At 42.4% G+C, this 24,213-nt stretch overlaps 1 protein-coding gene across 2 annotated transcripts in view; it reads left to right on the top strand.

Moving 5' to 3' along the window:
• Positions 1 to 24,213, top strand: part of ANGEL1 (angel homolog 1) — a 348,097-nt gene that overhangs the window by 125,391 nt on the left and 198,493 nt on the right. For both annotated transcript variants that reach the window (XM_078659942.1, XM_078659943.1), the window contains exons 4-5: positions 4,938 to 5,007; positions 10,447 to 10,901. In XM_078659942.1, coding sequence (XP_078516068.1) covers positions 4,938 to 5,007; positions 10,447 to 10,901 — 525 coding nt within the window. The remainder of the gene's footprint in view (positions 1 to 4,937; positions 5,008 to 10,446; positions 10,902 to 24,213) is intronic.

Genomic DNA, 24,213 nt, shown 5'->3' with positions numbered 1-24,213 from the left:
ATAACGATGGGTTAAACCCAGATCTGTGACTGGGGGTGAATGTTTTGACTTTGTGCAACATTCCGTCCATCATCTTGTGTGTTTTGCTGGACATCCTTAGGCAGCACTTGACACCTGAGAGTTTGCTGGTCCAAGCTTCCACCAGCAAAGTCACTCCCATTGCTTCCCCATGGCTCCTCCAGTCAGGCACTCAGAAAGGATTGAGGTGTTAGGGATTGAGGTTAGTCAACACAGTCTCCCTGTAAGGCTGTTAATAAACATGCTTCTGGGACGTGTCCAGCAAGACCTTTTTTGGACTCTTTCAATCAAACCATTCAGGACGGCCAGAATGCTATGAAATATATTATTAGTGTTAGCCTGGATAATACTGACTGTTTGGGAAGTGAAGTGGGCACTATTGTGGTACTCTGCTTCCACACGTTGATGCGATCCACTTGCTTTTTTGGGACGTGCGGTTGCCCCTAATGGACATGCATTTTGATGGGTTCCCCCTCTGGCAAAAACGCTCATTCCACCCTCAAACACTTAAAAAAAGCAGAGCCACGGCAGGTTCCTTGGGCCTGTCAATCTGTGTCTGACCGTTTGCTCAGTATTTCTGACCCTGTCTAGGCTACCCCAGAGGGCTGGCATAAAGCCTTCCCCCCCAAATTTTTGATCTGTACCCCAGTACAGGCAATTGATTTGTGTTCCGCATCCAGAGCGTGGAAAGAGTCAAGCGAGAAACTGAGATCAGTTCGCAGGAGTGGTCCATATATGTGGCTCTGCTCCGGCACTCCTGGGACAGAACAAAGCCAACACAGAGCCGCATGGCACCACCTAAAATGTAAATGTAAATTGATACTTGTATAGCGCACTACTCACCCGCAAGGGTCTCAAGGCGCTTCTACGAATACCGCTGTAGAACCCATCCTGGCTTTCCCTGTGAGGTGTCCACTCCTGGGCACCCCCAAGGTGGAGGCCAGGCATCCTTAGCGTTGTGGGGGCCGTTGTGGAGATTAAGCAAGCTATTGCTCAGAGTTGCAGAGTTGATTGGAATAGGCACCGAGGTGAGAATTATCATGTCCGTGGAATTTTGAGCCCAAGACCCGCCGAGGCGGGGATTTGACCCCTGCTCCCGGGCTAGACCTCTGCATCAGGGTCTGCGGCTCTAACCATTGAGCCACACTTCTCCACATAGAGTTGCACAGGAACGCCGCTAAGAAACTTTCCAGGTCCAGTCTGGTGAAATATTCTGAATGTGCAGTTAGATAGAGTATCCACCAGAAAAAGCATTACCAAAGATATGTTAAACATGGTTAACTTAGAAAAAAAAACAATACCTCTAGTAGGGGAAACGAGACCTATTTGCTTTGCCAATGCTTCTTGCAATCATGTGCCCAGAGACGTTTTAAGGCATAGGCAAAGTCGGCAATTGTCCACTGGGTGGGCTCCCATCTTCCCAAAGGGGCCCCCTTAGGAAAGTGAACCTTCCCTGTATGTGACCTCTGTCTGTTTTATTTCTAAACCTCTCTACCTCTACGCCTATATTTACCTTTGACTCCCTCTCACAACCCAGTGTCATATTAGGAATTTTGGGGTCCCAGGCAGGATATATTTCAATTTTTTTTGTAACTCTGTTGAAGTTTAACATAGAACTTAGAATGTGATGTTTGACATCATGCAGTCTTGAATTGGCTGAACACGGCTAATACAATTAAAAGTTGTTCCGTTCAGGTGCTTTCAAAATATGCATGACCCGGAGCCCCCAAAATACTTAAGATGACACAGCTATGTGCCTAAAAAAAGGAAAAAAATATACTAGCTAAATGTTGAAACCATATAAGTACGATTACATATATTTTAATGTAACAGGAGCAGGCAACAGGAGGAGGCAGATGTAGTTCGATTATATTATCAAAAGTTTTTATTGGTTTTAAGTATTTTAGTATCCAGCATCCATAACACTATCACAAACTAAAAGAAAAATAATTGCAACGTATTGTGAACAGTGAGAACATGACCATCAGCCATATACAGAGAAAAAATGTGTTTCCCATTACTCAAAGCACATTTCTGTTCATGAATACTGGGCAGGGGGCATCCCTTATCTAGTATATATAGGTAGTATCATCCCATCTTCTAAGATTACTGACACTCCCAATTTGATATCTTCAGCTGCTGGGCAGATGGGGTGTGGGAAGGGGAATCCATTCTGAGTTTACATCAGAGTGCACCACTTCTCCCTCCCAAAACGTTCTATGTATTCTTTCACTTCACTGAAGTAATGTGTCAGACGAGAAATGGGGTATATAAGACCCTGAGTGTAGGTTCTCCAGTCTGCTAGGCCTTCTGCCTTTTTATGGCTCAAGCCATTTAAACAATTTTTTTTAATTTTCTTGCTTACTCTAAGTTGGTAAAACTTTCAAATGTGTGGTAAACTAGGAAACTTTGTTGTTCATTTTCTAAAGCTTGTGCATATGTCATGGTATTTCTAATTGTCAACACATTGGTTAGCATCCTAATAGACATGGGCGGACAATAGGACCCCCAATGGTGCATGCACAGAATTCTGTGCACACTGGACACACAAGTTCAAATTGTGAACCATGTATGGTGGTGAGAGTGTTGGCATATAATGTACATAATTGCGTTTTACATTGTCAAGTGCTCGTTGTTGTTTAAACAGCTGTGTGAATGAATCGAATACTGTATTATGGGGTGGACGTTAAGAGTCACCTGATATGGTGGTGGCACGAAGAGAATAGAATACCTTAACTCGGGAAATTCAGATCTTTTGGGTTTTATATATTTTCAGAAACTCTTCCTTTTGGAAGAATGATGCCACTCCAGGTGAATGCAGTTTCTAAATGATTGACTGTAGTGTAACAAATCCAGAGCAAAACATCCAAAGCTTTTCGAACAGTCCTGTTGTCTTGATCTTGACTTTGAATATTTATCCCAGCTGATATACTCCTGCCTCCATATTTTTCACAATAACTCTAATGCATTATGGGATTCGTAGTTTGTAACCAGGTTTAGTTGTCATTTCTCTTTATCCATTGTGAAATCGTATCATACTGTTTATTTTTGCTTGCATTCTCAAAGGTATATGTATGTCTTCGAGTGGGATGATGTTGGTTTTTACTGGATTGTGGCCTTGTGGTTCCAGTGAAAGGTGTTCATTTTTCTTTAGTTTGTAAATATATGATTTTTTGGTAGTAGATGTTATGGCCAATGACTTTCAACTCTTCTGTGTTTATATTTTACTCTTTGAGCATTCAGTGATTTAGATGCTTCGGTTGTGCTATTTTGTCATTCTATTTTACTCTCTGCGTATTTCTCTGCATTATTGCCAAGTGCTTGCTGCAGGAATATTTGCCAGCGTTTTAGGAAATATGTATATGTGAAAAAGCTTTGTTATTCTTAAGTTATGCTTTTAAGAGTGCTGGGACCCTTCCTGAGAGTGGGGCTCTTCGGTGTTTATGAGCAATTAAGATTCCTATGTACAGAGAAGTGGGGTCACAGGTAAATAACTTTTTCATTTGCGCGAACAGAAGAGGAGGGTGTAAATCAAAAGCTTTAAACATCACATGATACAGGTTTCAAAGAAATAAATAAATAATGAATCTAAAACTGCTGCTCTGGAAACTCAATGAAGAGCTGGCTTTGTGGATAACATTACATTTATGTCTGTTAAGTAAAGCAGAGATTTCTAATATCTTAGTGTTTCCCATAGGATCTGTACCGTACAAGATGTGTACAGTGAAACACTTTTTCAACAGAACAGGAAATGATCGGAGAAACCTCATACCGTTATAACAAGACCACAGGAGTAGGCAGTGTAATTGGGGGCATGGAGTGAGTATAGACTTGCAGTGTCCATCATTATTAGTCGGTGTCTCAATTAACAGCACTCAATTGCCTGTTCATTTCTCCTCGGCAAAGCCTAACTCTTAGAATGAAGTGAGTGTGTAATTTGGTAGACTTTTCGAAATGGGTGACCTCTGGCTCCAAAGGCCTCTAAACTCGGTCATGCTGTTCCATCAAACGTTTGCACTTCACAAGTCTCAGTTCTGTGACTATTTTTACAACTAATCCAAGTGCAATGGGAGCATATCAGCCGGTGAACAGATGTAATCGAATAAAGACTGCTTGAGTATCCATTATCAAGTGTCTGATTGGCGATCAAGCACATTACGTACATCGATAGTCCTATGCACCCAAGATATCCTGAGGAAACCAGATGTAGGACCCCAGAAGAGAGTGGATAGCATGAGATAGGTAGGGAGCCACATTTCTTTAATTATTTTTAATTATTTTCCCTTAGTATATTAACCAGTGGTTGGAAAATAGGTTGGAGTGACTCACCAGAATTCATGAGATGTGGCGTAGAAAGGATTTTCTATGTGCAATTTTTAAATGCTTTGTTGTAGCCTATTATGGGGAGGAAGCCACATGGGCATTGTCTTTGGTGGTAGAGTGGACGTTAGAAATGGATCTGCAGCTGGTCCTCTTAAACTATTTGAAGACATTGAATTAATCAGATACAACATTATTTGTGTTGTTTTGCTCTAATGGTGGCAAAAAGAAATATTGCACAACAATGGAAAGCTGGAGACCTGTTAATCCTCCCAACCTGCCTTCCATGGATAGATTGGAGGTGAACGAGAGATATGAGGCCAGTGGATAATCGCAGAAGCATGGGAAGGTTTGGGGACGACACAGTGAATATTTCATATTCATTGTGTTAGAATGTCTATATTAAAGGAATGCATTGGAGTTCTTTGAGTAATTTGATCAAATGTTTAGTGTTATTCAATCAGTTTTCCTTAATTAGGTGAATTGGTATCACCTACAATATATGTGACTTATGTTCAGTAAATTTTACTGTAGTGTGACAATTCTAGTGAAAGAACCTTGGATTGTAGCCTGATGATTCTTTTGGGATTCCTTTGCAGATTCTTTGCCTCCAAGAAGTGCAGGAGAATCACTACTATGATCAACTGCAGCCAGTCCTAGAAAGCATGGGTAATGGAGACTTTTGATGTGTGTCATTGAACATGTGCAGCTTCTTATTAAACTTTGTTGAGTGACTTGTTCAAACTCCAGATGGGCATGAACTGGGATGACCTGCTCATAATTTTAGTTCCATCCTTTCCATAGGAACAATTTCAGAATTTTCAGTGACGTGCAACCTTACATATGTAGAGTGCAATTGAAGGGATGTCCTGATTTTCATTGATCTGTTTTGAATGCATGTGAATGAGGCATGGTGCAACATCCATTGACGTGCACTGAAAACACTAGAGGGGCATGCTGCAACTCCTTGCAGAAGAGAGACCGTACTGGTGAGGGGCGTACACTCTTAGCGTGTAAAGAGTGTATCTGAAGAGCATGCTACATCTTTTCATTGGCATGCTTTGGAGTCATGGCATTCTCTTACACTCAGTTAGAGCTTCTAATGAGTGGCGCCACTGCAACATTCCCTATCACAACAGCATATCTGCTGTGGCTGTTACTTCACGTTACTTTTTAAAGGGCATGTCTTCACTAATAGACACTCGGAGTGTTAATTTATATTTTGGGATTAACAGGGAAAACACTGTTTTAGCTTTTCCATTGTGCGTTGCAAAATAATGATCCCTTGTACACCAGCATAAAGTCTGGTTTCTGGTTCTGCTAGAGATTGAGGTATATGTGAAATGGACCAGGGTGGCTCCTCCACTAAGGCGCAGGACCATCACCCCACTGCATTCAGAGCACGAAAGAGGAAAAATTAAATGATAACAATGTTATCATTTTGTAGCTACGAGGCTGGGTTAGGGCTTGGAAGGAGTGGTTTGCACACTCTAAGTGCACATGATGGTTTGGCCTTCCATCTTGGGCCGACCAAACAGTCATGCACATTTTGCATGTTCCCCACCAGGCTGTAATTCACAGCCTGGTGGGGAACATGCATAGGCTCCCAGTCCCTGTCTGAGCACCAATCCATGTTGCGCAGCCCAATCACAACCCTACATTGCAGCATTGTGATTGGCTTGGGGTGGCCTGTGTACTTCCTCCTTCCAGGTCGAAGCAACAATGGAGGAGAGATCGTGGCCAGCGGCTGTGAGTAGGTAAGTGGTTGTATTTTTTATGTTTTGTTCCCCCCCGACCCTCCACCCCATTTCCCTGCCAGCCACCACAATGTAGTTTTCATGGTTGCAAGAGGAGGAAATGAAAAACAAATTCTCTTCAACTGGTTGCTAGGTGTGACCCAAAATGCTTCCTTTATTTATTTTTCATTTTATCAAGTCTTCAGCGCCAAAACACTGCTCTGACCCTTTTCAATCCTGAGTGCTTTTTGGGTAGACGACTTCAAGACTGATTGGGTCCATGGATGACATTTCATTTTTTGTCTGCTCATTGCTCTGTCAGAGCATGCAATTTTAAACGTTGGATAGTTGTCCTCTTATTGTCTTTTTTGATATGTTTGTTTCAGACAAGCTGAGCCAAGAGTCCTTCTCTATCGAAACCCTAAAAACATTTATTGGCACTGCCAAGTTTGCTTCATCAGGAGCTGATCTGATTAATTAATTTGAGATGTCATCAGTATCTTGAATATAGATTGGGCCTTATTATACCTCAGTCAGTCATCCTTGAAGACAGTTTGTACGTTACGTCTGCCACCACTTAGGAAGCATGCTTCTCATGAAGACGAGATTCCTCTTTTATATCATATATCTTCTTTGCAAGGGATCTTAGGACTTGTCCATGACATGGTTTAGCTACACCACTTTGGCAAGCTCTGAGAGTCTGAGTTCACTCAGGACAGGTCTTTTAGTAAGCAAACGTTTCTCCATTGTGTTAAATAAAGAAGATTAAAGGTGAATTTACTGTTTTGGGAGCTGAAGATGCAGAGCCAACCTTTTGAAAAACAATATGTTAAACCATCGGGAAAAAGTCTTCCTGCAAAAATCATACCCTGTGTAGGTTTCCTCAAATTATACTTAATCATCAGCCTCAGTGTCAGGGCAAAGGGTCCTTGAATATTAAATCTGTTTGTCTGTTCTTCAAAATAGTTAGTGCCAGATATTCAGCTTCATTTGTTGGTATTGAGTTAAAAGATTCCTTTAGTGCAAAATCTAAGGGGAAGGAGCACCCTCCTAGCAAGTCAGCACCAGTTCTCACATTGCATTCTGGTTGATGGATTTCATAAAGGGTTTGAATTCTCTTCAATGGAAATGTTTTTGCCACTAGCATGGACACATCTAGATCTTGCATTTCTAAACACGTTTCTAGGTTCCTTCCTGTCTTCAGCAGAACATAGCAGGTAGGTTTGGGGGTACAAGATCTGTCAGAGCCAGATTAGTTGGTTTTCTCAATACAGACTGAGATTTGCGTAGAGGTAAATTAGCGTAAGAAGATATAAATCAAGGAACACAGATCTCATTAGAGGTGGGGGTGTTCTTCAGAGCCTTTTTTAGGTAGGAAAATATCCTTGAGGTCTGCAATTTGTCTAGCAGGATTTCAGTGCTGCAGTGGGTCTGTGTCCTAGCTGCATTCTAGCACAATACCCTCATCGGTTGCTCTGCGAACCTTTGGCTTAACCATCCTGTTGGGTCAGCATGGAGGCACATGTTGCTGAAACAGCAGACATAAAACACACATTGAAGGGTCAGCTAAAACAGGAGTCAGAGTGCGGTTACTTTGCACACACAGCTTGAAGAGGGAGGGACAGGCTTTTGAAAATGCTCACATTAGAGGGTTATGACTTAACTGAGGAAACAATTATTTGTAACTGAGAAAAGGCTCTTAGATCAGTGGGTCTTAAACAGTGAAAGGCTACTCAAGGTTCAGTTTTCTTACACAATACACCCATCTCAGTCTCAACACCAGTTTGGTGTTGTAGAGGACGCTGGAGAGGCTGTTTGATACATCCCTTCTAGAAGCACATTCACCCAACACTTACTCTCTAAAGTGCAACTTTTAACACTGCACTTCAGTTTTGAGAGGTGTTTTTAGAATATGCTGCCTAAAGAGGAGGACGTCTCTTTAGGTAGATGACTTATGGAGATATTGTTTTGGACACAGTGTTCAGTTTATCTCAACACCATCAATGAATGCATTACATCCAAACGCATTACCAAAACGCCATCTTCTTTTTCTGCAAGGAGTCCTGTCCTAGGAAAAGGAGCAATGAAACTGAATTTCATTTTGCAACATGTTTGTGAAATGACAAACCATCAAAAAAGGATCATTTTCCAGATACTTTGCCTTTCATCTTGTCACTACAAGACGTACAAGATGGCTTCTCTCACATACCGGCATTGCCTATGATGATCATCTTTGTTGAGGAATAACATTCCCTACCCAAATTCTATCTTTTGTATTGTAATATGTTCCAGGTGTTCTTGTCAAATGCCTTGCCGTGGTAACTGCTTATTTACAGTGTCAGGGTTTCCATATCTCATCTGTATGCTTAGTTAGGGCCAGCTGTTTCCATGCAAACAATCTGTAGGTAGATTGACCTCTGCATATTACAGTTACCAGGTTGCCAGGCTGGTTAATCTAAGTTGTGGAGGCTTGTTTTACTAGCTCAAAATAAGCAACCGTGTACTTTTAGGAATCATCCTTGGGCAGATATTTGCAGAACTGCCTCACAGAGATCCTGCCACACTTTACGTAAGCAACATTGCTTAGAATTAAATAAATATTAAAATAGGGAAGACATTTGAAAACATTGCTTTAGCAAACCCAAAGGTCCTCAACTGTTCCTTCCTAATCAGCTGGTGTGTTACTATTTCGCAGTCTTTTCTTAGCTTACGAATATGCAGTGTATGTCTTGTTTGAGGATACGAGATTACCTATCAAAATAAACATTCACTGAAGCTATCCATCCCAGATTAATAAGTGACTCTCTCTAGCTTTCGGTCTTACTTGAGGTTTGGGTTGCCTTTAAAGGCTGCAAAATGAAAACTGTGTGAGGACTCTTATGCAAGCATATTGCAAGTGCTCGTACTTAGAAGTGCTGTAAGTAGGAATGTGCGGTGCTGCACCATCCCCAAAAATACAACCATGCGGAAGTTAAAAAGGTGAATGGGCAATAAAGATGACTACATTTTGTTTTTATCTTGCCACATTTGCTGTGCATTCAAAGGGAGAGGTCAAAGGTCAGGATATGTCTTCTTAAAATTGCTGCTTATACTTTTAGGATGAAGATTGGTGTTTACTTTTCGCTCTCTAACTGCAGAGTACAACTTTGCTGGGTTATGGGAAGTGTTACGGGAAAGGCTCCAGGAAGTCCATTTTGTTTCCTAGCCCACAACAAAATCTAGTACCTGTAAATGAACTGTACAAGCATTTCCAAATATATCAGCAGCTAGGAAAGCACACATAAAGAACATTTTTCTAATTCTGAAGTGTTATGGATACAAGCATTATATTAGGATATAATCCTAAACATGTCTCTTTACTTGGTGGTGCGCAAACGATAACTATTCGCTGAAACCCGATTTGCACACATTATCATTTGTGTACTGTATAGTTTACTCAGTAAACCTGAATGTCAGTGCACATTTAGTGGCCATCTCAATGTAAAATATGTTGTCTGTAATTGTGCACTACCAAGCCACGATTTAGTAATATATTTGCGACAGTGTGCTCCAAAATGCACCACTAGCTACAGACCACACTTTTACCACTCTTCTGCTGAACGGGCATTGATAATTTGCTACTCTTATTTTTATGTGAAACAGTTTTCACAATCTGTATGTCAGTGATGTAATGCCGGAAATTGTTCCAGCACCGTTGCTCTGACCTTACAGTGCTGGTAAACATACAGGGAACAGCTCCTTTTTCCTGGCCTGTGAACTTAATACCATTTGTGGTGGCACTTAATTGGAAAACTATTTATGTATTTATTTTGACAGTTGTGTTTCAGGGTCATGTTAATCTGTCTATATGGTATCCCATGTCTTATCACTGAAATAGATAACCACAGACCTGTTCTCATTACATTGCCCTGACATTCAAGAAAGAAATCCTCATTCACTAAATGAGGTCAGTATGTACAATGCTGTAGACTAAAGTAATTCAAGGGATTATGGCGGACTTCAGGATCTTTCTTAACATTTTCTCATGTCTTAAGCCTTTCAGGAGACTCCCCCTGCAGTGTGAGTTGAGGGCATTCAGTTAGTTACATTTGTCTCTAACTGAGGTCAATCAGATTACTGCTTCTGCCACCCAGATTTCTTTTGGAAGATTCCAACTGTCTGTTTCCACAGAATCTTTGGCTGTTTTCTTAGTGGTTGTTTTTTTCCTGAAAACCAAAGTAGTTCATGTAATTATGTTCTACAGTGCATGGGACTCAGGCTCTCTTCTCGTAGTGTTCCATCTAAAGAGTATGTTGTAGTCTCACAAGAATGTTTAACCTGTGGAGATGATGCTAATATACATTTCCTCGTTGGTTTCTTTGTTTTTTCGCAGGCTTCATTTGTTTTTATAAGCGAAGAACAGGAAGGAAGACGGATGGCTGTGCCACCTGCTATAAACAAGACCGATTCAGTCTACTGTGCATCAGCCCAGTGGAGTACTTTCGGCCTGGCATCGACCTTCTTAACCGTGACAATGTTGCACTCGTGCTTTTACTACAGCCATTAGCCCCTGGCCAAACACAAGACTCAGTCCCGAAGGGAAGCATAGCAACAGCAAGCTCTATCTGTGTGGCAAACACTCACTTGCTGTACAATCCTCGCCGTGGGGACATCAAGCTGGCCCAGCTTGCATTGCTTCTTGCAGAGATCGACAAGGTGGCACGGACAGAGCACGGCTCCTACTGTCCTGTCATCCTTTGTGGGGACATGAACTCTGTGCCCAACTCACCTCTGTACACCTTCATTCAGAACGGAAAGCTGTGCTACCAGGGCATGCTGGCATGGAAGGTGAGTTTTCCCTGCACCTTCATACTTTTTCTTTAACCTGATTAACTCTGGGCTGCGATGTGCCTTTAGGACAGGCATGCATTATCTGTAATATTTCTAGCTAATTAGAATTCCTGTCCTGCACTTGTACATATTAATGCTACCTCTATTATAGTGACTTCTAAGATGCAAAACTCTTAGCTTCTCATCATGTTTGCTGAGTTTCGGGGGGCTAGTCACAAACTGCATTTTATAGAATGTTTTGTAGCACCACAAAACATACTACTAAATGCTATTCCCCCCCATGTGTGGAGTGGAGTTTATGCCTCCGCTCTCCTGTATTTTTATGTGTGGAGAGCTCCACCCGTTTAGGGATACATTTTAGTAGTAAATATGGGAGGGACAAAGGGGAGTGGCTGGAAAATGTAGAATACTTACGAATGAGGGGTAGAGGTTTAGACTGGGAGGAGTTTGCAGGACGTCGACCCACCCACAAAAGAGTAATCCCATTGCTATTCACAAACTGCGTTTCTATAGTTCCTACAACCAACAAAAGAACCAAACTAGTGGCAAATTACTCCAGCTCAGAGCAGAAGTAAGTCTAGCATCACATGAGGTCAACCACTGGTATTGCAGCCCCTCCCATTGAAAACAGTGAAGTTATGGACTTGAATAAAACCCCATTGGAAATAATGTCAAATCAAATCAAATTAAATTACTTAAAATAGTTAAAAATACAATAAAAATGTGTGCATTTTTTAGTTTAATTATAAAATATTTTAATAAAATTGTTAGCTTTAAAAAATGTAACCATACATTTTATTAAAATATAATTCAATTACTTTTAATTCATTCTATACACCACTTTTAACAATTACAAATGCAAAATGAAAAATATTTTTTTACTTTAGGTGAGGATTTAGATTTTAATTTAAACCTCATTAAAGTAATTTTCATTTAATTTATTCTTTACACACTAACAGTTTAATTCAAAATTAAGGTACTTTTGCTATACCATTTTTCTTTAGCTCTACATTTAGAATACATATATTGATTTAATTTACATTAATATTTATCATGAAATATTTGTAATACTTTTTCTAGTGAAATAAACTTTTTGACTTTTCCTTACACTTTATCTTACAGGACTCAGCAGTCGGGGTTAAGATCACCACATGGTAAAGTAGCAATAAAATTAAAAGCGTTAATAAAACTCGAAAAATAATTACAAATATTTTTATGTTAAATATTACTGTAAATTGATGTTATATTACCTTAGTTTTGAATAAAAAATGTAATAAATGTAAATATATTACATTTAAATTATTTTTCAGAATTTTAAATTAACAAAAAAATTACGAAAATAAAATATTTTAAAAAGTATTATACATTAATCATTCTCCAGCATTCTCCAGCATTGGATCGTTCATATAGTCACATGCTTGAATCATTCCCCGTTGCCAGGCTGGGAATCCCTAGTAAACTTAAATGGCAGTAAACAGTGTTAAAATTACCATAGGCTTATATAACAGTATTTTTCTAGTAGCTCTATCTTATTTGAAGCAACTGGAACTTCAGCAATGAAGGTGGAGTGCTAGCTCTACTACTCCCCTAAAGGCCACCACAGCTCATATTTTTACCATACGTCATGTGTAAGGGAGCCCCTGCTCTAACTTCTCAGCTGCCTTATCTTGCTACCAATCTGGCTTACTCTGGACCTGAGCCAGCCAGTACTAGAAGCTGTTTTTAGGGTACGTTTTCTGGATAATGCCCTTCATCCGGACCAGGGAATCATCTCCTCTGCTACCAACTGTTACCATGACTGACAAAGAGAATAAATGTATTTTCAAGTCTTGCACTACTTGTGGACAGAAAAGATGTAGACTGGTGATCAAAATGAGCAATGTATTTATTGCCATTATCCAGTGTACAAGGCTTCGCTGTGAGACATTTGTCAAACTTTTCCATCTGAGACCCTGAAGGACAGATGGAAGCGGTTGCCACTCTATGTTTTGGAAAGGAAGAAAATAACCTCCTGCCAAGTGGGATGCCGCCTCAATTGTGGATGATTCCATGGAAAGTGCTCCACCAAGCACTTTCAAGAAGGCAGCGTAAAAAAATAAACACATAGAGTTTCCAGAGTTGGACTTAAAATCGAAAGCGCCAGCAGATACCTCCTGACAGGAAAAAAATGGTGCGTCCTCTGTAAAACACTCCAGAAAGGACAGACTCCAGCCTGTATAAAAACTGTGTGACTATCCGGTTCCTATGATGTCCTGTCTCACCTGCTGTCCTCCAGATTGAAGATAAAAACATTGTTGTCATAGACATTCCCATTGACATCCATGGGACAAGCCTCATTGACGACTATGAGAGGATCATCGTGGGTGATAACAGCACCTTCGGCGACATCGACTAGTACTTCAAGGATGTCCCTCCTTCTGCCATCAACACCATCGATGATGAAACCCATCAATGACAACAAATCAAGGAATCATGCCAACAAAACTGTTGATAATGGATGTTCCCATGCAAGTTACCTTTTCACCTCTAAAGGTGACAGCAAGCCTACCTAGCCAGATTTTGAAATCCAAATTGGAGGCATACCTCAGCAGCCAAAGCATCTCTGAGACTTCCTACAGTCCTACTCAGCTGGATGTGTGTTACGTTCCTGGGATTAAGGACTAAGCCCTAAATGAAGATGACGGTTATAGTGTCTACAAGTATCAACCCCAGACCTTCTTACTTCTCATCTCTCTTTTATGGACATCCTCGTTATGGTAGACAAACAAAGGTCATACAGGTGCCTGTGACATTATTTGTCAGCATGATGGACACTTTTTAAAGGTTGCTTCCTTTGCAAGCTGTGCCTGTTCAACCCTTGCTACCTATTGCACTTATACCTCCTCTTCCGATCCTACCACCAGCACCTACACCACCTCTGGCGCATTTGCCTTCCATAGTTGTCAGACAACCACTGGTCCCACTGACTTCTAAAGACACAGGAGATAAAGACCCATTGTCTTCTATGTATTCAGATTTGGAGGTAGGTGAACTTCCGCAGGGGGATGATGGAGGTGATTTGGAATGGGATTTCTACTTCTTAGCCAAGAAAGGCAATACACCACTCGCCCAACCATATTGCCCCCCAAGATGGTGTTCATGCTCTAATGGAGAGAGCAGATAGAAGGTTCAACCTTCCAATGGTTTCAGTGGAACAGCAATGCCTTCCTTATTGTTTTAAAGAACAGCCACACATGTCCACACCTCCATACCTATACTGGATCACATCTGGTCTGAAGGGCTACAGTTCAATTCTGGTTACATGTCTGGAGAAAAAATACAGAACCTGGATTCAGCCTGCCTTATGCGTCACCAGAAACAAGACAGCTATAATGTTAACAGCCCATCAGAGAGCAAGGAACCCAATCACACCATCATCAGCCCCTCCAGACAGAGAGGATGACTGAATTGATAATTTGGGCTGGAGAGATTGTGGAAATAGGCGCAGTATCAATCAGGCTGCCAATGAGTTAGCAGTAATGGGCCATTATAATCACCAACTGTGGCATGACATCTTGACACTCTTAGACCTCAGATACCACTCCCCCCTCCACCAACACCAGCCAACCCACCATCTCCGCCTGGACACCAGCCACCACCGAAGATACCGAATCAACCTTGAAAGGCATCCACTCAGGAGCACCCATGGAACCTGGCCCTCCGCACATCTTTAACAGAGCCGCCGCGGCCATTGAACCGGAACTACGGCGCACTATCAACACCACCCTCGAAACCGGCACTTTGCCCGATGACTGGAAACGCGCAGAAGTCAAGCCCCCTGCTCGAGAAATCCTCGGCAGTTTGGACCTCAAGAACTACCGACCCATCTCCCTTCTTCTCCTCACTACTAGAGTCACAGAGAAGACCGTCAACGCCCAACTAACTACATTTATTGAAGAGAACTCCATCTTCGACCCCTCCCAGTCCGGATTCTGAAGCAACCACAGCACCGAGACCGCCCTACTCGCCACCACAGATGACATCCACACCCTCCTCAACAAAGGCCACACCACGGCCTTGATTCTACTCGACCTCTCCGCAGCCTTCAACACCGTCTCCCACCGCACACTCACCACCAGACTCCACGAGGCCGGCATATGGGGAACCGCCCTCGAATGGATCTGCTCCTTCCTCACCGGCAGGACCCAAAGAATCAGACGGCCACCTTTCCTCTCCGAACCCACAGAGATCAACCGCAGAGTGCCCCAGGGATCGTCACTCCTCCCCGCCCCACGCTCTTCGACATCTACAAGGCCCCCCTCACCAGCATCGTCAGACAGCACATACTGAACATAGTCTCCTACCCCGACGACACCCAGCTCATCCTCTCCCTCACCGAGAACCTCGTCACCACCAGGCTCAGCTTTCAGGAAGGAATGAAGGATGTCGCAATCTGCATGAGCAAAAAAAGGTGGCTGAGTGCACAGCAGTAGTTCATAAAAAGTTTATACAAAGTTTAAGTTTTGATGTTGTTTGTTTGAAGTTTGGGTGCTCCAACAAGTAGCGTAACCGACCAAATACGCTGGATAAATGAGTACTTGATTAGCGCACTGACAATGTTAGTGCGTCCCTGTGGGCACACCATATTGTTCGTTATGAAACACAGACTCCGTTGTCAATGATATGTTAGTTTATTCTTGATTACAAATTCAACAGTTCATTTGTATCAAATTTAGCTTCAAGGGTATTTCATTTCATTTCCAATTATGATTGAGTGGTTGAACAATGTATATTTGTCAATGCAAACAAAACACGCTCCAATGCATTTCGGGCATGGCCCTTTCTCAAGGAGCTCTGTAAAATGAAAATAAATAGCACTATTGACTTTTGCGATAATTCGAGGTATTCATCACACAGCTTAAATAACACAGTAGTATGCAAAAACATGCAACTTCAATTGGGTGATAAGGGGGGTGTGAGGGTGAACAAAAAGAAGCCATAATGGTGTACCGAGTGGTTGTAAACGTGTACCCCGTAAAAAAAAACGTACCGGCTGTTTCTTGGTGGCGTTTTGTAAATAATGAAGATTGTTTGCGCTGTTGGAACAAAAGGCGGGGTTAAAAAAATGGTCCATCACGATGGAGCTCGCTATTAACGTTAGTGCGCTAGGATATTGACTCGCGTCTAAACTTACTTCAGTGCGAAGCTGAAAGATTGAGGTCTGGCCTGAGGACTCCTCGGTTTGGGAACCGTCGGGGAGCCTGGATCGTGGGTGTGTTACCCGCGTTGTTAGGGTGTTTAAATCAACCGAGTACCCGGAAGAGTCGTGTTGTCTGTTAGACATTGAAGGTGGACTATGGAACTTTACAAAAATGTGGCGGCCATCTTGAAGTAGTGAAAAAAACGTGAAGGGAAACTGTTGTAAAGCGATAATGGGTGTGGGATGGAATGAAAGCTAATGGTTGTATACATGAAACAAGGAAAATAAAGTAAAAACATGGTTTGTTAAAACACCAACCGTACATTTTTACAATGCGTACTGACGTCAAATCGTGCTTTACAGATAACTAAATTCGATGTTGTGCCCCCTCATGGGGTGGTTGATGTAGTTTCCTCTTATAACATTATTGCAACTACTGCAATTGTGACATGGAAGTGTACCATTGTATGTAATTTGCTTTGTGGCTTTCCTTGATAGTATCTCTTTGAGGTTCGCTGTCCTGGTGTAAGCGAATATCGGAGGCTCTCTGAACAATTCTTTAAAGTCTGGTTCAGTGGCGAGTATGCGCCAGTGGTTTAGTACGATCTTTTTGTATTGATGACTTTGGGTGGAATACTGTGAAACCACTACCATTCGGTTATCTTCTTTTTTAGTAGCTCTAGTGATAGCTTTAGTGCGTGTGATGGCATTTGCTCTTTCTGTTGCCTCAACATTAAGGTTAATGTCAATGCCACTTGCGACTCCATGAACCTCATTTATCTTCTAAAATGCCCATGTGGAAAAATCTACATAGGGAAAACAGAAAGGAAAATAAAGACACGGCTCAACGAGCACAAATCTAACATACGGACAAGAAACGAACGATCAAGCATAGCTATGCACTTCCATGAACAAAGGCACAATATAGCTCAACTGAAATATATGGTACTAGAGTTGGTGGAAAAGAAAGAAGGCAAAGACAACAATAGAACTCTTTTACATCGCGAAACAACTTGGATTTATCGATTGCAATCTTTGAAACCATTCGGCCTTAATGATCGCATCGAATTTAGTTGTTATCTGTAAAGCACGATTTGACGTCAGTACGCATTGTAAAAATGTACGGTTGGTGTTTTAACAAACCATGTTTTTACTTTATTTTCCTTGTTTCATGTATACAACCATTAGCTTTCATTCCATCCCACACCCATTATCGCTTTACAACAGTTTCCCTTCACGTTTTTTTCACTACTTCAAGATGGCCGCCACATTTTTGTAAAGTTCCATAGTCCACCTTCGATGTCTAACAGACAACACGACTCTTCCGGGTACTCGGTTGATTTAAACACCCTAACAACGCGGGTAACACACCCACGATCCAGGCTCCCCGACGGTTCCCAAACCGAGGAGTCCTCAGACCAGACCTCAATCTTTCAGCTTCGCACTGAAGTAAGTTTAGACGCGAGTCAATATCCTAGCGCACTAACATTAATAGCGAGCTCCATCGTGATAGACCATTTTTTTAACCCCGCCTTTTGTTCCAACAGCGCAAACAATCTTCATTATTTACAAAACGCCACCAAGAAACAGCCGGTACGTTTTTTTTCTGGGGTACACGTTTACAACCACTCGGTACACCATTATGGCTTCTTTTTGTTCACCCTCACACCCCTCTTATCACCCAATTGAAGTTGCATGTTTTTGCATACTACTGTGTTATTTAAGCTGTGTGATGAATACCTTGAATTATCGCAAAAGTCAATAGTGCTATTTATTTTCATTTTACAGAGCTCCTTGAGAAAGGGCCATGCCCGAAATGCATTGGAGCGTGTTTTGTTTGCATTGACAAATGTACATTGTTCAACCACTCAATCATAATTGGAAATGAAATTAAATACCCTTGTAACAAAATTTGATACAAATGAACTGTTGAATTTGTAATCAAGAATAAACTAACATATCATTGACAAAGGAGTCTGTGTTTCATAACGAACCATATGGTGTGCCCACAGGGACGCACTAACATTGTCAGTGCGCTAATCAAGTACGCAACCTGGATGAGCAGCAGCTGCTTGAAGCTCCAACCGGAGAAGATAGAGGTCCTCGTCCTTGGACCCTCCCCCACTGCATGGGACACCAACTAGTGGCCCACTGCCCTCGGCAGCCCGACCACCCCTACCGACCACGCCTGGAACCTCAGCATCATACTTGACTCCTCCCTCTTCATGACCAGACAGGTATGTGCCGTCACCTCCACCTGCTTCAACACCCTCCGCATCCTTCACAAGACCTTCAAATGGATCCCCCCGAATCAAGAAAAACCGTCACCCACGCACTCATGACCAGCAGACTGACTACAGAAACGCCTTCTACGCCGGAATAAACAAGTGTCTGCTCCGCAGACTCGAACCATACAGAACACAGCAGCCAGACTCGCCCTCGACATCCCCTGACAAGACCACATCACCCAACACCTGCAAAACCTCCACTGGCTCCCCGTCGAGAACACTCACCCACACCTTCAAATGCCTGGCCAAAACACCGGACTCCAATACCTCAACAAGAGAATCTCCTTCCACACACCCAGGAGAATCCTCTGATCCACCGACCTCGCCCTCGCCGAAACCCCACGCATCCACAGAGCCAGAACAGGCAAAAGGGCTTTCTCTTACATCGCGGCCAAGTCCTGGAACGAGCTGCCGATCGACACCAGAGGCGCTCCCTCTCTGAACATTTTCAGGAAGACACTCAAGACCTGGCTCTTCGACTGAATAGAGCTATTTCCCCCTCCTACCCCCCACCGCCCTCCCCCCCCAAGCACCTTGAAACCCTCTCCGGTGAGGAGCGCGCTTTACAATTACCTGATTGATTGAGACCTAATTTCCAGAGGACAAGAAGGAAGCTGCAAGTGCAATAATCAAGGAAGTAGCAAAAACCTTTACAGCAGTCATTGATGCATGGACAAAACGAAAGACATTTGATCCTTGTATTCTTCAAGTAACCTAAGGATTGGTCAACTGCTGTCCAAACAGGGAAAAAATAACACATTAGCTATCAGCCTGCCACAACAAGGTGAAACGCTCACTCTATGCAATCGTGAGGGCGCATTTTACCAGGAGAATGGCTATACTGTCACACTCTACACTGGTGTGCCTTTGTAAAGCATCTGCCATGCAGTTGCCTGGAGGAGAAGGCTCACTTTCACAAAGCGCTACTGCCTTGATGTGAATGTAGAAGCCAAATCAGCAGTGGTTACAGGCTGTTTTCCATAAACTGTTCCAGTGAAGGTGAGCCTGCTTCCCGCCTTCTTATAGTTAACATGATTGTTAGGTACTGCTTACTATTCTGATTCAAGTATGTGAATATATGAAAGAGCCAATGCTGGAGAATAATGTGTTACCTGTAACTCCAGTTCTCCATCGTTGGTATCTTTCTTATTCATTCAATCCTCTCTCTCCCCCCATTCAAAGGCTCATTAATTATGGATTCTTCTCACACTTTAAATTTGAAATCTGAGCTATGGTGGAGTTGGAGAGTTGGCAATTCCATCCCTTGGTCAAGCTTGGGTTGCTTCAAATGAGATGGATTTGCTACTAAACAGTGTTGTTGAGGCCAGTGGGCATTTTAACACTATTTGCTGTTATTTAAAAATTCCGGAGATTCCCAGCCTGACGATGAGGAATGCTTCTTGCATGTGACTACATGAAAGATGCCAGTGCTGGAGAACTGAAGTTACAGGTAAGCCACTAAAAGCAATCTATAAAATTAATTGAAAGTAATTTAATTATATTTAGTAACATTTATTGTAACATATTTTTTTTAATTTAAAATAGGTTATTAAAATAATTTTTAAATAAATTAAAAACATACTGATTTTATAACTTTAACATAACATTATATTTATGTATATATTTAACTATTTTAAATCCTTTAATTTAACTTCAGTTTCTATGGGACTTATTTTAAGTTCTTAACGCCATTATTTTCTATGGGGGGTGTTGCAGTACCGGCGGTTGGCTGTGTGTAGTGCTGAATCTCCACATTGTTTTTAAAAAGTAGCAGTTTACACTCATACATTTGAGTCCACCCCCTTTTTCAAGGGCTGGAGAGGTTTAAGTCTACACTATGAGTAACTTTACACTCTGGTTTTGTGAATGGCAGAAAGCAGTAAATTTACTCAAAAGTGTAAGACTAAATTACACATGTAGATTTACTCACATGTGTAATTTATCTTTATGAATAGCCTGGCACGTCGGTCAATGCTCCTAACAAATTATTCGTTATGATTCTCAAAGAACATGGATGTTGTTTGTCCCTTTATGACAACTACAGATAAATAAAATACTATGTCCCAGTTGGTTGGGACTTACCAATGTCAGGATCGAAAAAGTCTGTCAATTTATGGGATTTGGAGCATCTGGCAACCCAACACCATTTAAGAACGTCACAAACCACCAAAACCAGTTCCTCTTTTCGTGACTATCAAATTGGGTATAGAAGTTGACTTTTCTAGTGCACCCACCCCTTGTTTTTTAGTGTGGTACTATTCATTATATTGCTGTATACCCTTTTTAGAAGTAGTGTGTTACACTACAGTTTTCACTTTAAACTAAGTAATCCATTCTCATGGGTAATCTTCGTACAGGATCCTCACCTTATGAATATCCTACAGCACCAGGCTGGACCCAGAATCTTTTCCGCCAACAATTGTGCTCCAGAGGCACCAGGTAGTGCCATGAGACCTCAAATGCAATTTCTCCTGGTTCCTCAGCTTTTTGACAGAGACTAGGTCAGATTTCTCCTCCAAACATAACAAGATGTAAGCCTGTTTCATATGCTGCAAGGAAGTGTCTATGTGGGACCCACACAACAAATACACTAGGAGTCTGGGACCCGACCATGGCTCTGGGGCATGCAACTCCTATTGGCTGATGCATCCAAAGGGCATCAGAGAATGGGATGCCAAGCTGTTTTTGCCAAATTCTGCAGGGACGTGCCGAAGCATACACCTTCTCCAGTTAAGGCTCAGGAAATGATCCCCAAGTGATCTGGGAAGGAGAAATCTTCTTCCTTGCAGAAATAGGCCTGCTTTTCAGGTTTGGCATTCCCACATAGTTCCTCAAAGCAGGTAATGCCTTGGCATTACCTTATCTTCTGAGTCGGTTCCAAAGTTGAAAAAGATATGGCTGTAATTCCTGACTTAAACAGCCCCCCCTTTGGATGTCATGCCTCCTAACAGGCCATGTTGCATTTGTTCAGGACAGCTGTGGTACCTACTGGACCAAACCTCAAGGGTGAAACTATTTTTGCAGGTTTGGGTGTCTCCAGCTGCTCTTCCCCTAATGCCTCTCAACTTTGCGACTCTTCAGGCTCCAGTCTCAGCACCTTAAAAAATGTCTGTGCTCAAGGAACTGTCTCCCGTTTAGTTGACACCGCCCACAACCCCAATTCATCCAGATGTCAACCTTTGAGCCGCTCTCAGTGCTGCCCTCGTAGCCTTCAAAGTCGATTGAAATCATCAGAGTGGCAAAAGAAAAGATCAAAGCATGTTGTCATTATGTGCCCTTGGCACAATCTCTTCCTAGAAATTTGCCCCCATAGAAATATAATTTGGATCCAAATCAAACGCCCTTGCCGTGGCTGATAAAGGTTATAGGTGTACAGATGGTGATGACTTGGAGGTTTACAACCTCCTTCTTTCTTAAAATATTTATGCTGGTCTTTATCTTGATTTATACAATTCAAGTTTGTTGTGTACTTTACTAGAAGAAAATATCCATTAACCCTCTGGTCCTCCTTCAGAAGAAGTGTCTTCTACTTGACCTCGGTGATGGAGCATAAACATGGAAGCCCGGCAATCCACAGACAAGTAGCAAGGCAGCATAGATTTACTCCATGTCACCCAAAGTTCTTGATGTTACACCCCTCACCAAAAAGCCTTGTTGTCCAAGCTTGATCCTCAAAAATTTAACCCAAATGCCTTCTCACTGCTCATCCATATATAAAGTCAAAAATACTGGACTCTATGGGAAGAAAAGTGTTTGCTTCAGGCATCCTTGCCTCCTGACCACTATGACCACACCCTGTGAGAGCAGGCAAATTTGACTCTTATAAATTGACTCTGATAAATTCCAGTGGCTTCTCGAGAGATATCCAAGAAACCTGCTTGTTTCTGCTGTTTGATGTCAGAGTTGTAAAAAAAATGGATGGCAGTGCATGCTTCTCGCTGACCCTAGCCTCCCCGTGGCTGAGACAGTTTGCTCAGGATTCTAAACATTTTTACGATACTCAATACTTGACAGTGCCAGCCTTCAGAGTTGCTTCAAGCACCCTGGCAGATGTACCACTCCTTACACAGTAAGGGATGTTTAAGCTAAGTGGATGCCTCCCCAACAACAGCAGCAGATCTACTCCCCACCATCTTCTGCCAGCTCTACCGTCCCAAAACCTCTCAGACTCCCCTCCCTTAAGCCTCCATCATACTTGGGAAGGTTGGTCTCCCATTTTCCCACAAATTGGGAAAAGATAGCAATGATTCTTTGGGTCATCCTGCTAATTCACAACATCTACATTCTTCTCCCTGCCGGACCACCCTCTGTCTATCAGGACAAGTTTTCTGGCACACATCCTGATTTTTGCAGTTGAAGTTATTGCCCTGCTAAACAAAGGGGCCAAAGAGGTAGTACATCTAGAAGAAAAGTGCACAGAATGTTATTTCCTTTACTTCCTGGCTCCCAAGAAGAATGGGTCTGTGAAACCTATCCAGTAAATATACCATTTGAACTTGTTCATTTGACAGGACAATTTGCCCCTGTGCCACGTTTTCTTGTTCCTGAATGCGGGGGGTCCTGTTGGGATTTCTAGACCTCTGAGGCACCTATTTTCATATTCCTACCCCCCCCCCCCCCCCCACTAACAGGTGTTGCCTGAGATTTACAGTGGAGTCTCTGAATATTGATTCACAGTTCTACTTTAAGACTCACAACTGCATCATAAATTTTCACCAGAATACTACCAGTTGTGACTGCTTCGTTAGAAAGATTAGGAGTCCGTGTTTTTCCATAAATGGATTACTGGCTGGCGAAGGCAGAGTGTCTGGTGGTCATCAAAGAACATCTTCAGTCCACTTTGATGCTCCTCCATGACTTCGGTTTTGCAATCAACATCCCAAAATCTTTGCATGCAAAGGCTGACCTTCATAGGAGCAGTGCTGGGCATGACCCATATGAAAGCTTTTACTTTTCCTCAGAGGACTGTGGATATTCTTGAGATTATTCTGATGTTTCTGGCTCAGACATGGATGACAGTCTTGCACCTCATACAACTGCTTTGGGTTGTGCCGCCAATTGATGCCAGTCAGTAAATGACAAAGGGTCCAACCCCAAAGTAGCCCTTCTGTTCTGGTGTACATTTTCCAATCAGTCCATCTGGATCGGCACTGTTGAATTTGCGTATCCAACCTTTCGATGGAATATTCCTTCCGCTGTCAACATGTGCAGGATACCATGGTCACAGACGCTTCCTCCCTGGGCTAGGCCTCCCACCTGGGCAACATGACCTCCACATAAATCTGTTGGAGCTGCAAGCGGTTCTGCTTCCCATGAAGCCCTAAATCCCTTCGAAATCAGACAGAGCCATTCAGATTCTGTCAGACAACACCACTAGTGTCTATTATCGTAACAGACAGGGTGATGAGTGGTCATTGACCCTGTGCTGGGAGACAGTTTACCTTTGGAAGTGGGAGCAGTGGTAGTTTAACTCACATGCACTGTCAGCATGAGCGGGGATTCCCTAAGTTACTGCTGCATGGAGGACCACAAGTGGGAGCTACAGAGATGCTCCTTTACAGATTGTTTGGTCCTTATGTTGATCGCTTCACCATGGCCCAGAACAGAGCGAATCATCATTTTTGTTCCATACACTTACCCTCTGAATGGTTTCCTGTGGGATGCCTTCAGGTTTATTTCTGCTTCTGTTGAAGCTCCTGTGGAAGGTGCAGGACGAACATGCATAGCTAATCCTGATCAGCCAAGATTGGCCAAGGAGGATCTGATACATCGTTCTGTTGGCACTCAGCCTCTCCTTGATGTTTTTCAAAGGGTGGATCTGCTCTTGCGGCAGGATGGGTCA

Source organism: Lissotriton helveticus, chromosome 9 (genome assembly GCF_964261635.1).
Source record: "Lissotriton helveticus chromosome 9, aLisHel1.1, whole genome shotgun sequence".
In the NCBI taxonomy this organism is placed as follows: Eukaryota; Metazoa; Chordata; class Amphibia; order Caudata; family Salamandridae; genus Lissotriton; species Lissotriton helveticus.
Note: the sequence above shows the minus strand (reverse complement) of the source record. Positions and strands in the feature narration are given on the sequence as shown.